Source organism: Hyla sarda, chromosome 5, assembly GCF_029499605.1.
Source record: "Hyla sarda isolate aHylSar1 chromosome 5, aHylSar1.hap1, whole genome shotgun sequence".
Taxonomy (NCBI): domain Eukaryota; kingdom Metazoa; phylum Chordata; class Amphibia; order Anura; family Hylidae; genus Hyla; species Hyla sarda.
This window is the reverse complement of record NC_079193.1, coordinates 259703891-259721277: the sequence shown is the minus strand read 5'-3', so window position 1 is coordinate 259721277 and position 17387 is coordinate 259703891. Positions and strand designations below refer to the sequence as shown.

Here is a 17387-nt window from a genome sequence, read left to right as displayed (position 1 = left end):
TCAAATGCGCACTCTGTCACTTCGGAGCTGTAACACCGAGCGCTACGGGTCCCGCTGCCTCCCCGGAGCGCTCACGGCGTTCCTCTGTATTCAGCGCTTCGGTCGGCACCACTGACCGCGAGCGCTGCTTCCCTGTCATCGGAGGGGACGCGATCCGCGGGTCGGGACATGCCGGCTCTCGGATCGAGTCCCATGTCACTTACCGCACGCCTCCTGCTGTCTCTTCCCGGCGCGCGCGCGTGCCGGCTCACTAAGATTAAAAGGGACAGTGCACCATTAATTGGTGCCTGGCCCAATCAAGTGTAATTACCTCCTTCTCCATAAAAACCCACTTCCTCTTCCTCTCCCTGCCGGATCTTGTTGCCTTGTGCTCTGAGAAAGCGTTTCTGTGTGTTCTTAGCCTGTGTTTCCAGACCCCTTGCGGTTGCCCCTGACTACGAACCGTTGCTGCCTGCCCTGACCTTCTGCTACGTTTGACCTTCCCTTTTGCCTAGTCCTTCTGTACCGCGCCTGACTCAGCAGTCAGTGAGGTTGAGTCGCTACCTGCCGCAGCAAGTCCATCCCGCTTTGCGGCGGGCTCTGGTGAAAACCAGTAACCCCTTAGACTCCGTTCCCCTGGTACGGCCCACCCCATCACCTCACTGACATAGAGGATCCACTACCTGTGTCTATCCTGCATACCACTCCGGATCCTGACAGTAGAACCGGCCATGGATCCCGCTGAGGTACCGCTACCCAGTGTCGCTGACCTAACCTCCGTGGTCGCCCAGCAATCTCAGCAGATCGCGCTACAAGGACAACAGCTGACTCAGTTGACTGCTATGCTCCAACAGCTTCTGCCTCAACAACAGCAACCATCTCCTCCGCCTGCTCCTGCATCACCTCCGCAGCGAGTGGCCGCTCCCAATCTCCGTCTGTCCCTACCTGAAAAGTTTGATGGAGACTCTAAACTATGCCGTGGGTTCCTGTCCCAGTGTTCCCTACACCTGGAGATGATGTCAGACCAATTCCCTACAGAACTGTCTAAGGTGGCGTTCGTGGTCAGCCTGCTGTCTGGAAAGGCCTTGTCATGGGCCACACCGCTTTGGGACCGCAACGATCCTGCCACTGCTACTATCCAGTCCTTCTTCTCAGAAGTACGTAGTGTCTTTGAGGAGCCAGCCCGGGCTTCCTCAGCCGAGACTGCTTTACTGAATCTTGTCCAAGGGAGTTCTTCTGTGGGCGAATACGCCATCCAGTTCCGCACCCTCACCTCTGAGCTATCCTGGAATAATGAGGCCCTCTGCGCGACCTCTAAGAAAGGCTTATCCAGTCACATCAAAGATGTCCTGGCCGCACGAGAAATTCCTGCTAACCTGTCTGAACTCATCCATTTGGCCACCCGCATCGACTTGCGTTTCACTGAAAGACGCCAGGAGCTTAGTCAGGAAAAGGATCTTGTTCGCACCAGGCGGTTTCCTCCTTTGGCACCTCTCTATCAGTGTCCTTTGCAACCTGTTCCTGTGCCTTCCGCCGAGGAGGCTATGCAAGTGGATCGGTCTCGCCTGACCCAACAAGAGAGGATTCGCCGCAGGAATGAAAACTTGTGCCTGTACTGTGCTAGCACCGAACATTTCCTGAAAGACTGTCCTATTCGTCCTCCGCATTAGGGAAAACGCACGCACCTAGCTAATGTGGGAGAGGCGTTGCTAGGTGTGAATTCTACCTCTCCACGATTGACTATACCTGTGCGGATTGCTATACTCGCTAATACTACTACCTTCTCCGCTGTGGCCTTCTTGGACTCTGGTTCAGCAGGAAGTTTCATTGAAGCCTCCCTAATCAATAGATTCAATATTCCAGTCACCCGTCTTGCCAAACCTCTCTTCATCTCATCCGTCAATGGAGAAAGGCTGGTCTGTACCGTGCGTTACCGCACTCAACCTCTGCTCATGAGTGTTGAACTTCACCATCATGAACATATTAAATTTCTTGTGCTACCCAACTGTACTTCAGAAATTCTTCTGGGCCTGCCCTAGCTCCAACGTCACTCGCCAAGCCTCGATTGGGCCACCGGGGACATTGAGAGTTGGGGATCCTCTTGCCACAAGCGGTTTCCACCCAGTTTCTTCCTGCCAAGTCTCCCTTGCTACTCCATTACCAGGTCTTCCTAAGGCCTACCAGGACTATTCGGATGTTTTTTGTAAAAAGGAAGCAGAGGTCTTACCTCCACATAGACCCTATGACTGCCCTATCGACTTGCTCCCTGGTACCACACCGCCCCGTGGTAGGATTTACCCACTTTCTGCCCAGGAAACACAAGCCATTACAGAGTACATCCAGGAAAACCTCAAAAGAGGTTTTATTCGGAAATCTTCTCCAGCCGGAGCTGGATTCTTTTTCGTAGCCAAGAAGGACGGATGTCTTCGCCCTTGTATAGACTACCGCGGACTCAATAAGATCACAGGGAAAAACCGTTACCCTCTACCACTCATCTCGGAACTATTTGATCGATTGCGTGGAGCTAAGATCTTCACCAAACTTGATCTAAGGGGCGCCTATAACCTCATCCGTATATGTGAAGGTGATGAATGGAAAACCGCCTTCAATACCAGAGATGGACACTTTGAATATCTTGTCATGCCCTTTGGTCTATGCAACGCCCCAGCGGTCTTCCAGGACTTTGTCACTGAGATTTTCCGGGACATGCTGTATTCCTGTGTGGTGGTCTATCTTGACGACATTTTCATTTTTTCTTCCAACTTAGAGGAACATCGCCTCCATGTCCATCAAGTGCTTCAATTCCCATGTAAAAATCATCTTCATGCCAAGATCGAGAAATGTCTTTTTGAGCGCAGCAGTCTTCCTTTCTTGGGATACATAGTCTCTGGTCAAGGTCTTCAAATGGACCCGGATAAACTATCTGCAGTAATAGATTGGCCACGGCCCACTGGTTTACGAGCCATCCAACGATTTCTCGGATTTGCAAATTACTATTGTCAATTCATTCCTCATTTCTCCACCATAATTGCGCCTATTGTGGCCTTGACCAAGAAAAATGCTAATCCGAAATCCTGTCCAGCGTAGGCAGAGGAGGCCTTTAAACACCTCAAAGCCGCCTTCCCTTCTGCTCCAGTCCTGTCCAGGCCAGACCCTTTGAAACCCTTCTTCCTTGAGGTCGACGCCTCCTCAGTTGGTGCCGGAGCTGTTCTTCTCCAAAAAAACGCTAAAGGAAAAAATATCACTTGCGGATTTTTCTCCAAGACTTTTTCTCCTCCTGAAAAGAACTATTCCATTGGAGACCGTGAACTATTGGCCATTAAGTTTGCACTTGAGGAGTGGAGACATCTTTTAGAAGGATCCTTGCATCCCATCACCATCTTCACTGACCACAAAAATTTTTCTTACCTTCTATCGGACCAGCGGTTAAATCCTCGCCAGGCTAGATGGTCATTGTTCTTTGCCCGTTTCGATTTTCAAATTCATTTCCGTCCTGCGGACAAGAATGTCAGGGCTGATCCTCCTCAACACATCATTCCTCCTGAGTGTCTGGTCGTCTCTGCCCCAGCGTCTTTGTTACCAATTCCTCCCGGAAAGACTTATGTTCCCCCACGTCTTCGCCTCCAGACTCTCAAATGGGGTCATTCCTCCCACCTGGCGGGTCATGCTGGAATCAAAAAGTCCATACAGCTAATTGCCAGACACTATTTGTGGTCTTCCTTGGAGAAAGATGTGTCCGATTTTGTACGGGCCTGTACAGTATGTGCTCGAGACGAGACTCCACGCCAGAATCCGGCTGGTCTTCTCCTTCCTCTGCCTGTGCCTGAACAGCCATGGTCTCATATAGCTATGGACTTTATAACTGACCCACCTTCATCTCATGGCAACACTGTCATTTGGGTGGTCGTTGATCGTTTTTCCAAAATGGCTCATTTCGTCCCACTTCCTGGCCTTCCTTCTGCGCCACAGTTTTTTTTTGCTCATTTTTTGCACATTTTTCGTCTCCACGGGCTTCCCACGCATATCGTCTCTGATAGAGGCGTTCAATTTATCTCAAAATTTTGGAGAGCAAATTGAATTTCTCATCTGCCTATCACCCTCAATCCAATGGACAAGTGGAGAGAGTGAACCAAATTCTTGGTGACTACCTACAACATTTTGTCTCCTCCCGCAAAGATGATTGGGCTGACCTGCTGCCTGGGCCGAATTCTCGTACAATTTCAAGAATTCTGAATCTTCCTCCAAATCTCCATTTTTTGTGGTGTACGGCCGTCACCCGCTTCCCCCCCTCCAGATTCCCACTTCATCTGGAGTTCCTGCCGTAGACATATTGACACAAAATTTCTCCTCCATCTGGAAGGAAACTCAAAAGTCACTCCTACTGGCCTCATCTCACATGAAGAGACATGCCGATAAAAAGTTTTTGCCCCCGGTGACAAAGTGTGATTTTCCGTTTCCGTGTCCCTAACTACAAGCTTGGTCCTTGGTACCTCAGGCCTTTTAAAATCAAGAATCAAATCAATTCTGTCTCTTACAAGCTTCATCTTTCCTCTTCTCTTCGCATTCCTAACTCTTTCCATGTGTCTCTTCTCAAACCTCTTGTTCTTAACCGCTTTTCTCCCAAGGTCACTGTTCCTGCTCCTATCTCTGGCTCCTCTGATGTCTTCTCCGTTAAAGAAATCCTCGCCTCCAAAGTCGTCCGAGGTAAAAAACATTTTTGGGTAGATTGGTAGAATTGTGGCCCTGAGGAGAGATCATGGGAACCCGAGGCCAATATTTTAGACAAAGTTCTCATCCACAGATTTCTCAGTTCTAAAAAAAAGGGGGAGACCCAAGGGGGGGGGTACTGTAACGCCGATCGCTCTGGGTCCCGCTGCCTCCCTGGAGCGTTCACGGCGTTCCTCTGTATGCAGTTCTCCGGTCGGCGCCACTGACCGCGAGCGCTGCTTCCCTGTCATCGGAGGGGACGCGATCCGCGGGTCGGGACGTGCCCGCTCTTGGATCGCGTCCCATGTCGCTTACCGCACACCTCCTGCTGTCTGTTCCCGGTGCGCTCGGCCCCGCTCCCTAGGGCGCGCGTGCGCCGGCTCACTAAGATTTAAAGGGCCAGTGCACCATTAATTGGTGCCTGGCCCAATCAAGTGTAATCACCTCCTTCTCCATAAAAACCCACTTCCTCTTCCTCTCCCTGCCGAATCTTGTTGCCTTGTACCCTGAGAAAGCATTTCTGTGTGTTCTTAGCCTGTGTTTCCAGACCCCTTGCCGTTGCCCCTGACTACGAACCATTGCTGCCTGCCCTGACCTTCTGCTACATCTGACCTTGCCTTTTGCCTAGTCCTTCTGTACTGCGCCTGACTCAGCAGTCAGTGAGGTTGAGTCGCTATTGGGTGGAACGACCTGGGGGTTACCTGCCGCAGCAAGTCCATCCCGCTTTGCGGCGGGCTCTGGTGAAAACCAGTAACCCCTTAGACTCCGTTCCCCTGGTACGGCCCACGCCATCACCTCACTGACATAGAGGATCCACTACCTTTGTCTATCCTGCATACCACTCCGGATCCTGACAGGAGCCCTGTCGTATTTCAAGGAAACAGTTTAGGGCCACATACGGGGTATTTCCGTACTCGGGAGAAATTGCACTACAAATTTTGGGGGCTTTATCTCCTTTTACCCCTTATGAAAAGGAAAAGTTGGGGGCTACACCAGCCTGTTAGTGTAAAAAAATTAAAAAAAATTACATTAGCATGCTGGTGTTGCCCCATACTTTTTATTTTCACAAAATGTATAACGCAATTTCTCCTGATTACGGAAATACCCCATATGTGGGCGTAAAATTCCTTGCGGGCGCACAACAAGGCTCAGGAGTGAGAGCGCACTATGTACATATGAGGCCTAAATTGGTGATTTGCACAGGGGTGGCTGATTTTACAGCAGTTATGACATAAACGCAAAAAAAAGAAATACCCACATGTGACCCCATTTCGGAAACTACACCCCTCACGGAACGTAACAAGAGGTATAGTGAGCCTTAACACCCCACATGTGTTTGATGAATTTTTGTGAAAGTTGGATGGGAAAATGAAAAAAAAATTTCACTAAAAGGCTGGTGTTACCCTAAAGTTTTCATTTACACAAGGGAAAATAGGAAGAAAGCCCCCAAAATTTGTAACCCCATTTCTTCTGAGTAATAACATACCCCATATGTGGATGTAAAGTGCTCTGCGGGTGAACTACAATGCTTAGAAGAGAAGGAGCGCTATTGGGCTTTTGAAGAGAAAATTTGTCCGGAATTGAAGGCCACGTGTGTTTACAAAGCCCCCATAGTGCAAGAACAATGGACCCTCCCCACATGTGACCCCATTGTGGAAACCCACTACACCCCTCACGTAATGTAATACGGGGTGCAGTGAGCATTTACGCACCACACGTGTCTGACAGATTTTTTGAACAGTGGTCCATGAAAATGAAAAATATAATTTTTCATTTGCTCAGCCCACTGTTCCAAAGATCTGTCAAACACCAGTGGGGTTTAAATGCTCACTGCACCCCTTAATAAATTCTATGAGGGGTGTAGTTTCCAAAATGGGGTCACATGTGGGGGGTCCAATGTGCTGGCACTACAGGGGGCTTTGTAAACGCACATGGCCCCTGACTTCCATTCCAAACAAATTCTCTTTCCAAAAGCTCAATGGCGCTCCTCCTCTTCTGAGCATTGTAATGCGTCAGCAGAGCACTTGACATCCACATATGGGGTATTTCCATACTCAGAAGAAATGGGGTTACAAATTTTGGAGGTAATTTTCTCCTATTACCCCTTGTAAAAATGTAAAATTTGCGGGGGAAAATGCATTTTAGTGGGAAAAAAAAGTTTTTTTCATTTACACATCCAACTTTAACAAAAAGTCATCAAATACCTGTGAGGTGTTAATGCTCCCTGTATCCCTTGTTACGTTCCTTGAGGGGTGTAGTTTCCAAAATAGTATGCCATGTGTTTTTTTTGCTGTTCTGGCACCATAGGGGCTTCCTAAATGCGACATGCCCCCCAAAAACCATTTCAGCAAAATTTGCTTTCCAAAAGCCAAATGTGACTCCTTCTCTTCTGAGCATTGTAGTTCGCCCGCAGAGCATTTTACGTCCTAACACTGGGTGTTTCTATATTCGGAAGAGATGGGGTTACAAATTTTGGGGGGCATTTTCTCCCATTACCCTTTGTAAAAATGGCAAATTTTGGGGAAAAAATGCACTTTTGTGAAAAAGTTTTTTTCATTTACACATCCAAATTTAACGAAAAGTCGTCAAACACCTGTGGGGTGTTAAGGCTCACTGGACCCCTTGTTATGTCCCTTGAGGGATGTAGTTTCCAAAATAGTATGCCATTGTTTTTTTTTCTCTGCTGTTCTGGCACCATAGCGGCTTCCTAAATGTGACATGCCCCCCAAAAACCATTTCAGAAAAACTCACTCTCCAAAATTCCATTGTCGCTCTTTCCCTTTGGAGCCCTCTACTGCGCCCGCCGAACACTTGACATACACATATGAGGTATTTCTTTACTCGAGAGAAATTTGGTTACAAATTTTGAGAGGATTTTTCTCCTTTTACCCCTTGTAAAAATTCACAAACTGGGTCTACAAGAACATGCGAGTGTAAAAAATGAAGATTTTGAATTTTCTCTAACCTAAAGGGTTAACACACTTACTGAATGTCATTTTGAATACTTTGAGGGGTGCAGTTATTATAATGGAGTCTTTTATGGGGTATTTCTAATATGAAGGCCCTTCAAATCCACTTCAAACCTGAACTGGTCCATGAAAAATTATGATTTTGAACATTTTGTGAAAAATTGGAAAATTGCTGCTGAACTTTGAAGCCCTCTGATGTCTTCCAAAAGTAAAAACATGTCAGCTTTATGATGCAGACATAAAGTAGACATATTGTATTTGTGAATCAAAATATAATTTATTTGGAATGTCTATTTTCCTTACAAGCAGAGAGCTTCAAAGTCAGAAAAATTTTTCACCAAGAAATGATGCAAGTATCGACAACATTTTAGCACTAACATAAAGTAGAATATCTCACGAAAAAACAATCTTGTTATCAGAATGAAAGGTAAAAGCATTCCAGAGTTATTAATGCTTAAAGTGATGTGCAAAAAAAGCTCTGGTCCTACAGTGGAAATTGGCCTGGTCCTTAAGGGGTTAATTAGCAATGTTGCCTTTCAGTGCTGGGGACCTAGATTCAGATGTAACCAAGAACATCTTTGTGGAGTTTGTGTTTTCTCCCTTTGTTTATATGGCTCCTGCCCCCCATCAGCATATTGATAACTAAACAGATATATTTAGATTGTGTGCCCCACGGGCTACAGACAATGTTTGTGCTATACCACTGAACACCTAAATTTAGCAGGGTGTGCCTACAATCTACAGTACTGTATATGGAGGCCGCCTGAGTGTCTTTAGCAGCTTGTCTGATGAGCATGCTTGTTTTTGCATTTGGACAATTTTACTAACATGTTATCATAGATCTCAGTGTCTCCTTGTTGACCTTTGTTTAACCATTTCCTACTTGTGGTACAGATGTAGCTGAATATCTAGCAGAAATATTATTGGTAACCACGTCCAAATCACATCCATCATTTTGTACTGATGGATATGAGTATGTAATTGCTTTTATTTTATATTTTCTAAGGATGGATAAAATAATAAAAAAGTTAAAAACAGCATGCTTTTACTATAGGAAGCTCTTTAGAAAATATGCTTTATATTTAGAGGTACTTAGCATAATGTTCACTAGAGCCTTTTTTCTCTATTTTTTAATATACAGATTTAGTATGGTCTACAGTAGTATGCAAAGACTTTGTTTCTTGTAGAAAAAAAAAAAAGCTTTCACTTCTGCTGCTAGAGGCATTTAGAAAATTAATCCATCTGAAGCATTTGTTCTGAAAAGGCAATGCATTATTTTTATTACAGTCTTCTTTTTCCATCCAAAGTTTCAAAATCCAGTCTATGTAAATTTAATAGGTCTGACAATCATAGAGGTTTAGCACTATAATGAGAGATAACCGTATACAGGGCTTATAGTTTATCACCATTTACTTTAGCATTCAAAAATTTAGCAATTTTCTGAAAAAATGCATGTTTTCCCAGTATTTTTTCATTAACATATCCACTGTGCTAAGTCTTGCTGGGCAAAGGTTAGCAAGCTGGGGAGTGCTTAAGGGAAGGTGCAGTAGGTTACTGCAAGATTTGTCCTTTTCTTTTAACTAAACTATTTTTATTTTTGGAAAGTAATTTGTAGTAGTAGACGTGACATACAGATACCTACTCAGTCCTGATATTAAGACATTGACTTCTCTTTCTACAAGTATGTTGCATAGGATGGGCACAGACATGAAAGCTGAATGTGGTTTGCAAATGCACTGTATCAAAAATAATATATATATATATATATATATATATATATATATATATTAATATATATGTACTTTTGCTTTTGATATATTAGATGTAGATATATTATTCCCCTTATTTTTACTAACTGCATAATCTTTTGCATTCCAGGGTCTTTTATGATGGTGAATACAACTGGAAGACGTGTTGGACAAAAAGCTGTCCTTCACTTACCTCAGCTGAAAGAGAATGACACACACTGTATTGATTTTCATTACTTTGTGTCCAGCAAAAGTGGAGCCCTTCCTGGATCTATGAACATTTATGTGACAGTAAACAATGGGGAAAAGGGAAGCTCAATCTGGAATATATCAGGACCAGCAACAGGCACATGGAACCGAGCAGAACTGGCAATAAGCACCTTCTGGCCAAATTTCTACCAGGTAGGATGATGATGTGAGCAAACTGTACTGGTGCTTATAAACTTTAGGGTAGGGTCACACGTGACATATTTTACGGCATATTTTGCTGCATATTTTCTGCAGCTCATTTTGCTACCCATTGACTTCAATGGGTAGAAAAATATGCAGCAACATAGTTTGCAGAAAAATCCGATCACTGTGACCCCCCACCATCTCCTATGCAGGGCCCTGCCTACTTACATGTCCTTGGCGCACGGCGGCTCCCTCCTTCCTGGATGAACACAAGTGATGGCCCACTCAGCCATTCACTCACTGTCCCCGACTTGTGAGTGGCTGAGCGGGCTATCACTTGCGTTCGTCCAGGAAGGTGGGGGCTGCTGTGCTCCTCGGACATGTAAGCAGCCAGGGCCCCATACAGGAGATGGCAGGGTTCCAGCGGTTGGACTTCCCCTGCTCATTCTCTGTGACATGTCAAAAGTTTTGTTAAATGACAGGGACACTTTAAGACATGTTACTTTGTAAGGCCTTAGGCTAAAATTAATCATGAGGCCCCCTATCCTTAGACCTGTGAATTTAAGAGAATGGCGATGCATACAGTGTATTCATCACCACTCACCAGTGGCGCATGCAGGATTTTTTCTTGGGTTGGGGTTTAGAAACAGAATAAAAAAATCTCCACACCCAGACAACATACACGGCTGGTTTTAGGCTTAGCGTGGCCCTGGGCAATATAAAAAAATGGGACCCCAAAAGTCGTAATAGGGCACTAACCAGATTTGCACATTTTTGGTCATTACAAATACCATAAAAAATATCTAAAAAGCTATTGAAAAGTCCCATCAAAACAAAAATGGTACAGATGAAAACTACAAATCACAGCGCAAAAAATGCATACATCACCATATACAGATAAATTAAAGGTGTTAGGTGTTATAGGGATCAGAATAGAACAATTTTAAGCATACTCATTTTTGTACAAAAACTAAAGTAGTAAAAAAAAAACTATATAAATTGGGTATTGTTGTAAACGTATGGACCTACAAATTAGAGATAGTGGGGGACATTTACTAATCTAGTCTATTCTGGGTATGCTTATAGACCAGCGTATGTGGTAGTCTCCTGTCTATTGTGCTCCTAATTTATCAAAGGTCTCACAGCCCTTGATAAATTCTGTGCTCAGACTTCAGGGTCTACAGCTTAAACTGCATTTAGACCTGCTCCAACATGGTCTGACATTTCAGCGTATTTTGGGCAGATGCGACTTGTCGCATAAAAGTCGCACTTGATAAATTCAGCACCAATGCATTTTCCAATGCATTTCCGTCTAAAATAGACTTGCATGCATCATGTTCTAAAAATCCTCTACAGCAAAAGTCGCAGAAAAGTCGCACATATTTAGACTGCGACTTTCTGTGCGACAAATTTAGACAGGAAAAACCAGTCTAAATCCTTTGATAAATCTCCCCCAGTGTGTCGTTTTTACCGAAAGGTGCACTGCGCAGAAACAGATGCCCCCCAACTTTTACAAAATGGCGTTCTAATATTGAGGTTCTTAACCAGTGTGTGGTATGACACAGCATGCCTGCTACCCATCACCACTACAAGCAGCCACTGCTCTTTGTGGCAGAGGGCACCACCACTATCGTGTCATAAATTGGTGAGAGTGGTTTGATGGAGTTCCATGCACCCCAGACAAATTTACGTACGCTTGCCTCCCCCTCCCCGCTCTGTATTACTGACTGCGTGTGTGCTGCTGCAGCCTCTGATCCTTCCACCCTCCTGACTTCCATCATCCTTCCAATGTTCTCACTCCCATCATCCTCACACTAAGGCCCCTTACACACTGCCGTTGCTACTCATCGAGAATGGCCATTAAAGTCTCTTTTTTTCCTGATGAATTTAACGGTTGTTCTTGTGACTGGGAGCAATGGACAACAGCAGGTCCCGGCTGCTCCCATTTACTATTATGGGGGCTGCTTGGCGCCGTTATTTTTAGATGGGATTAGCTGGAGAAAAAGATGGAACAAGCAGTAATTTTTCTTCCGCTATTTCCCCGTGCTCCCCCGGCGGCCGTCACATTGCTGTGCTAACGGCAGGGTGAAAGAAGCCTAACCACACTGCCATCATCCTCCCACTGTCCCCAAACAGACATATACGCATTTATATCCAAGAGAATACTTTTATAGCAATTGCATACAATACTTATATACACACACAGATCTTTATTTATTTGGAGATACATGAGAATAGTCATGTTGATGTAATAATAATTTAAGAAATATTTATACATCACTATATGCATTTATATATGTACACACACATATATATCAGTGTTTTCCAAACATTGTATTGAAAGCTTTTGAAAAAAACAACAACTCCCAGCATGCCCAGACAGGCTTTTGTTGTCCGGCCATGCTGGGAGTTGTAGTTTTGCAACAACTAGAGACACTCTCTAAAACACTTGTATGTAAACACTAATGTACGTATCTCTCTCTCCATATATATGTATTTATCGATCAGTGTTTTCCAAACTGTGTGACACCAGCTGCTGCAAAACTGTCAGGGCATGCTGGGAGCTGCAGTTTTACAAAAGGTTTACAACACATTGTTTGATAAACACTGGGATATATATCAGAGAAAAATTACATTTCCCAGCATGCCTGGACAGGATATGGATGTCTGGGCATGCTGGGAGTTGTAGTTTTGAAACAGCAGGCGACACACTGTTTGGAGAACACATGAAGAAACAATATATATATAGTAGCGTAACAATATATATAGTAGTAGCGTGCACCTGTAGGCCAGGTCCATATAATAGTTTGGTATCAACTAAAGTGCTGGCTGACTTATTCTTTGTCTATATATATATATATATATATATATATATATATATATTGTTTTCCAAACAGCTGACACACACTGTTTGGAAAACACAGAAAAAAATTATATATATATATATATATATATATATATATAAGTTTACCAAACAGTGTGTGACAGCTGTTCCAAAACTACAACTCCCAGCATGCCCAGACATCCATATCCTGTCTGGACATGCTGGGAGTTGTACTTTTGCAAAATCTATGTAAACACTGTTTTGTAAACACTGATATATATATATGTATATCCCGGTCGCTCTTCGATGGGGGACACCTTTACTGATGGGTGTATGCTCTTGCCACTATGAGGTGCTGACACTAGGAAAAACAAGTCGGCTTCTCTCTAGCAGGATATACCCTCTCACTTGTAGTGAGGTAATCAGTTTAGCTAGTGTCAGTAGGAGGCAAGACACAGTTCTGGGAGCTTCCCAGACCTGGTCTTTTTTTTAAATTATTTTCTAGTCAGGGATGTCTAGTTAGGTTTTTATCTCCTTTTTGTTTCCTTTTTTTCAGGTGGGGGTTCAGGAGCATGGTACTACCTGTTCCCCCATATGCGACAAAGGGGCACGGAACATAAGAGTAGGGGCCGTCAACCCCTTATCGCCCACGGCCAGCGCCTGGAGGTTGTACCCTGGGTCCGGGTCCTCCACTTGCCCCTACTCGCCCTGCTATCTTAGCCTGGTATGATGCAGCGCGTGTTCATGGGACCTTTTCTACCTTTAAGTCAGACTGTGTCTTAATGTGTCCTGCTCCACATACATCCTTCATCCTTTGCGTCGGCACCTGCAGTCCTGGTGTGTGGCAGCATTAGGAGATGGAGTGTGGGTTTTTCCTGCAGATTCCGGGGACCTTCACCGCAACAACAGCAGCACTCTCTGTTCCTCTTTGTAAGGTTGCAACGTTTGGGTACTCGGGGCATACCTTCCATCCTGCCAGTCCTTTGGATGTCTGCGCTTTCTTTTGTGTCTGCAGTCTTGGTACTCCACAACTATTGTGAGGTACCCAATGTCTATGTCCCTACATATGCTAAGGCCACTCTGCACGTGTAGAGCCCACCTTTCCTTCTGTTCTGTGGGGTGTGCCTTGGGCCTTCCTGGGATTTTTGTTCCACAGGTATGTGACAGTTGAGCACCTCTGTTCTGGCATGGGGCCTGAAGCGGCGACACAGTAAATTCAGCTCCCCTTAGGACTCCAGGTATATTTCCTGGGTTCCTGCGCAGGGTGGCTCAGGCACCTGCTCCGTTGCCTTAGTCATCGCCTGAAATTACTCTCTACGCGGTTGGTTGTGTGTTTGCTACTTACTTGCATTCGTAGTCACATCTTATATATTTGCCCAGCTCCAGTGTGCAGGATTCCGATCCCTCTGGGGCACAAATGGCCCTCCATACCAAAAATCTTTTGAATGTAGCTGGGTTGCAAAGATACTAGAAATTGTAAGAGTTTAATTGCATTATCACAGGCCTCTCAGATAGAAACAAAACCCACTTGGTCTATGTAGATCATATACGGGGGTAGGGGGGAATAATTGTAAACCTAGAACTTTAATTGTAAACCTAGAACTTTAGTTACAAACACCATAGGTCCAAGAAGCAACTCTGAGTTTGCTGGAGTGCATGGACTGGTTGGCAATGGTTACCTCCTCGCCGGAGATCCTGCCTGATTCAGAGTTATTGTTCAGTGAAAGAGAGCATTGGTTGGCATGGCATAGTAGTAGTGGAAGATGGTAGGTTATAAAGGTAATAAGCCCATGGGTTCACTTATTAAGGTCGGTCCTTGGTCTTAGAGAGCTATCTTTATGGGGCATGATCAAACCATCCAAGGAGATTTCCTTGACTTTTTATATGAGAAAATAGGTAAATATTTGAATATTCATTTCAGTCTATTGTCTCTGTAAAGTATGGATTGGAGATCAACAGTAGTTTTTATCAAGGTGGCCATGTGGGTTTGAATGTGACCACTAAGGGCACCATTTCTGTTGTCTGTAATCTCAGAGATTGTTTGCTATAATTGTAGCAATCATATACAATTTGCAGCACCCTGAATACAATTGACCAAGAATAACTAAAATAAGTATGGAGTTAGCTTTTTTTTTTTTTTATTCTTTTTTTATTTTAATAATATCCCACAATTTCCCTACAAATTACCCATATCACATATGTAAATGCAGGTTGCCCTTTGAGAAAGTTTATAATGTTCTATTCAGCAACTTGAGATCACAGTAAATATTCTTGGAGTGGGAGCTGATGAATGGCGTTTACGTTTAAATGCTCTCAAACATATAATTAAAGTAGAAGCCGGTGTGAACTTTCAGCGTCGGCTGCCAGGGCACTAATCACTGCCGTGCCTCCTGCTTGTGCCATATACAGGACATGGTGAGCACAACAATTTACACATAATTATCATCTGCAGCAATTTAAGATGCAAATGATCCTGTGATTAGGCACAAGCTCCGCATCTAATTAATGACAACTTAGATTTGACCACTTATATCATGTTACATAAAAGACAAAGATACATCATGTGCTGTACGACAGTGGTGAATGCAGGAATTAAAGGAGTGTAGTTTGTTTTCCATCATGTTGATTATAAATCTTATAAACGTAATTGAGCTAAAGGTAAATATTTGTTGCTTTGTTAGAATACTGCAAACAGTAATTTCTACCTGATCTGATCTAGATGCTGCTGGAATAGCAATAGTTTGAAAAGTTCATAGCAAGCCAAAGAGAACAAAATGTCTTCCTGCTATGTAAAAATGCTAATGCATGATGCTTGATGGGGGAGATGTTTGTCCCTAAAAAGTTGCTTGACAACAAATCATTTTGTATACCTTGCTTTGTATGTGATTGAACTAAATTTATTGTACTTATAAAGTTAAAACATTAAACAGTCATATACTCCTGAATGTTCACACTGCGGAATCTCTGCTCGCGGAGTTCGGTGAGCTTAGATTCCTTCTGGCAGCCGCCGCAGAAGATACTTTGGCGCTAGGACAGCTCGGTACTGCGCCATCACCATTGACGGCTATCCAGTGCCCGCAGAGTTCCGTGCAAAGAAGGAACACGTTCTTTCTTTTCGCGGAACAATTTCAGCAGCGGAATTGTTTGCTGCTTAAATTCCTCAGTGTGAACGGGTCTTGCGGAAGACCCATTCACACTGATGGTAATGTTGACTGCGCAGAATTCGTGTGTGTGAACATACCCTTAAAAAGTACAGAGATCCCGCAAGAAAAGTTTCAGTGTTTTCAACACACAGTGGTTTTGCCTGGACCATTGTTTCTTCAAACCATAACCAAAACATACAATGCTACAGACAGTCCATATCTGGGAGATCTGTAAGGAACTAGAATTTCATTGGTAAACTGCTTTATTACTGAGGACCTCATCTAGAAGATAGAAACCCTCTCGGCACTGCTAGGTATCACAGCTCCTGGTATACACTTCAGCTATGTACAGTACTCCTTGTGCAGTCCCATAGAATGATACACTCCTTCGGTGCTTACGCAAAAATACTTCCAAACAATATCTGTATTTCTGAAGTGCACTGATTTGCTGCCTAGCTGCTTCTCTCAACATTACCATACAGTACTACATGTCCCAGCTGCTCCTGTGGTCTCCAGGTGAGGTAGACTAGATTCCATTTTATTTTTCTGGCTCACTGTGTAATGGATGGGACTCAGAAGTAGCTCCTGTCTTCAGCATAGAATATATTTACAGCTTTCAGCAGCTATTACTGACTTCATAACCAGTTAACTGTTTTCCATATAATTTTGGTCTCAATAGTCATCCGGGAACCAATTATCGAGGGCTTATCAAGTCTCTATGAAGATAATTTCTTCCAAAAACAGCACCACATCTTTCCTCAGGTTGTGTGTGGTATTACAACTCCAAAACATTGGGGCTGAGCAAAGGTTTAACAAGACAGTCTCTCTACCAACAGTCTCTATGAAGCCATAGCCATAGACTATTATTTTATAGTATTTCCTAAATCTTAATAGAGAGAGAGAGGGATAGAGAGAGAGAGAGAGAGAGAGCGAGAGAGAGAGAGCGAGAGAGAAATTGGTTGTATGTAAACCAATCAATATAAGTTTACATGGTTGAACATTTTTGGATCTCTTAATATGTGATTTTCTGTAACGTTATAAACTTATATGATGGAATGAACCAAGAGGTATATACAGAGATACAAGCCTTAATCAGCTGTTTTCATGATGGGATACATAACTATATAGTCGGTCACTAGGACAAAATACAACTTTTTGCTTGCTCTGCAAGTATTCTAGGGTGAGTAACGCACTGCTAGTTTCCACGTTGCGCTGGAAGTGAAAACAATGTCATACAACTTTTTTTTAATGTAAAGTAATTTTTTCCTACATTTCATCCCCATTACAGCATCACCTTGCTGGGTTTCCTGTCTGGTTCCGTTGCTTGCCAAGTGCTACTGCGAAGAATCATGATTTCCATCTCTTATACTGATGGGTGACTTCTTATGCTGGTGTTTTCTACTCTGTAAAACATCGGTTTATAGACACTTCTTCCAACGTATTCTGAGTAAACTTTTCATCTTCAAGGAGGATTGGAACTTACACTTGGGCATTATTTGATGTTAGCCTGATCCAATCACTGTTACATTGGATGCAATGAGCCAGATATATTCATTTCTGAGGGAACTCCATACTTTAAACAGGAAATGTATTGCTTCTAGAGAGGGAACAATATTTCCATTAG

At 43.8% G+C, this 17387-nt stretch overlaps 1 protein-coding gene across 11 annotated transcripts in view; it reads left to right on the top strand.

Annotated features, from left to right (window-relative positions):
• Nucleotides 1–17387, top strand: part of PTPRM (protein tyrosine phosphatase receptor type M) — an 898578-nt gene that overhangs the window by 254420 nt on the left and 626771 nt on the right. For all 11 annotated transcript variants that reach the window (XM_056521605.1, XM_056521601.1, XM_056521594.1 and 8 more), the window contains one exon: nt 9534–9805. In XM_056521605.1, the coding sequence (XP_056377580.1) occupies nt 9542–9805 (264 nt within the window). In that variant the 5' untranslated portion in view covers nt 9534–9541. The remainder of the gene's footprint in view (nt 1–9533; nt 9806–17387) is intronic.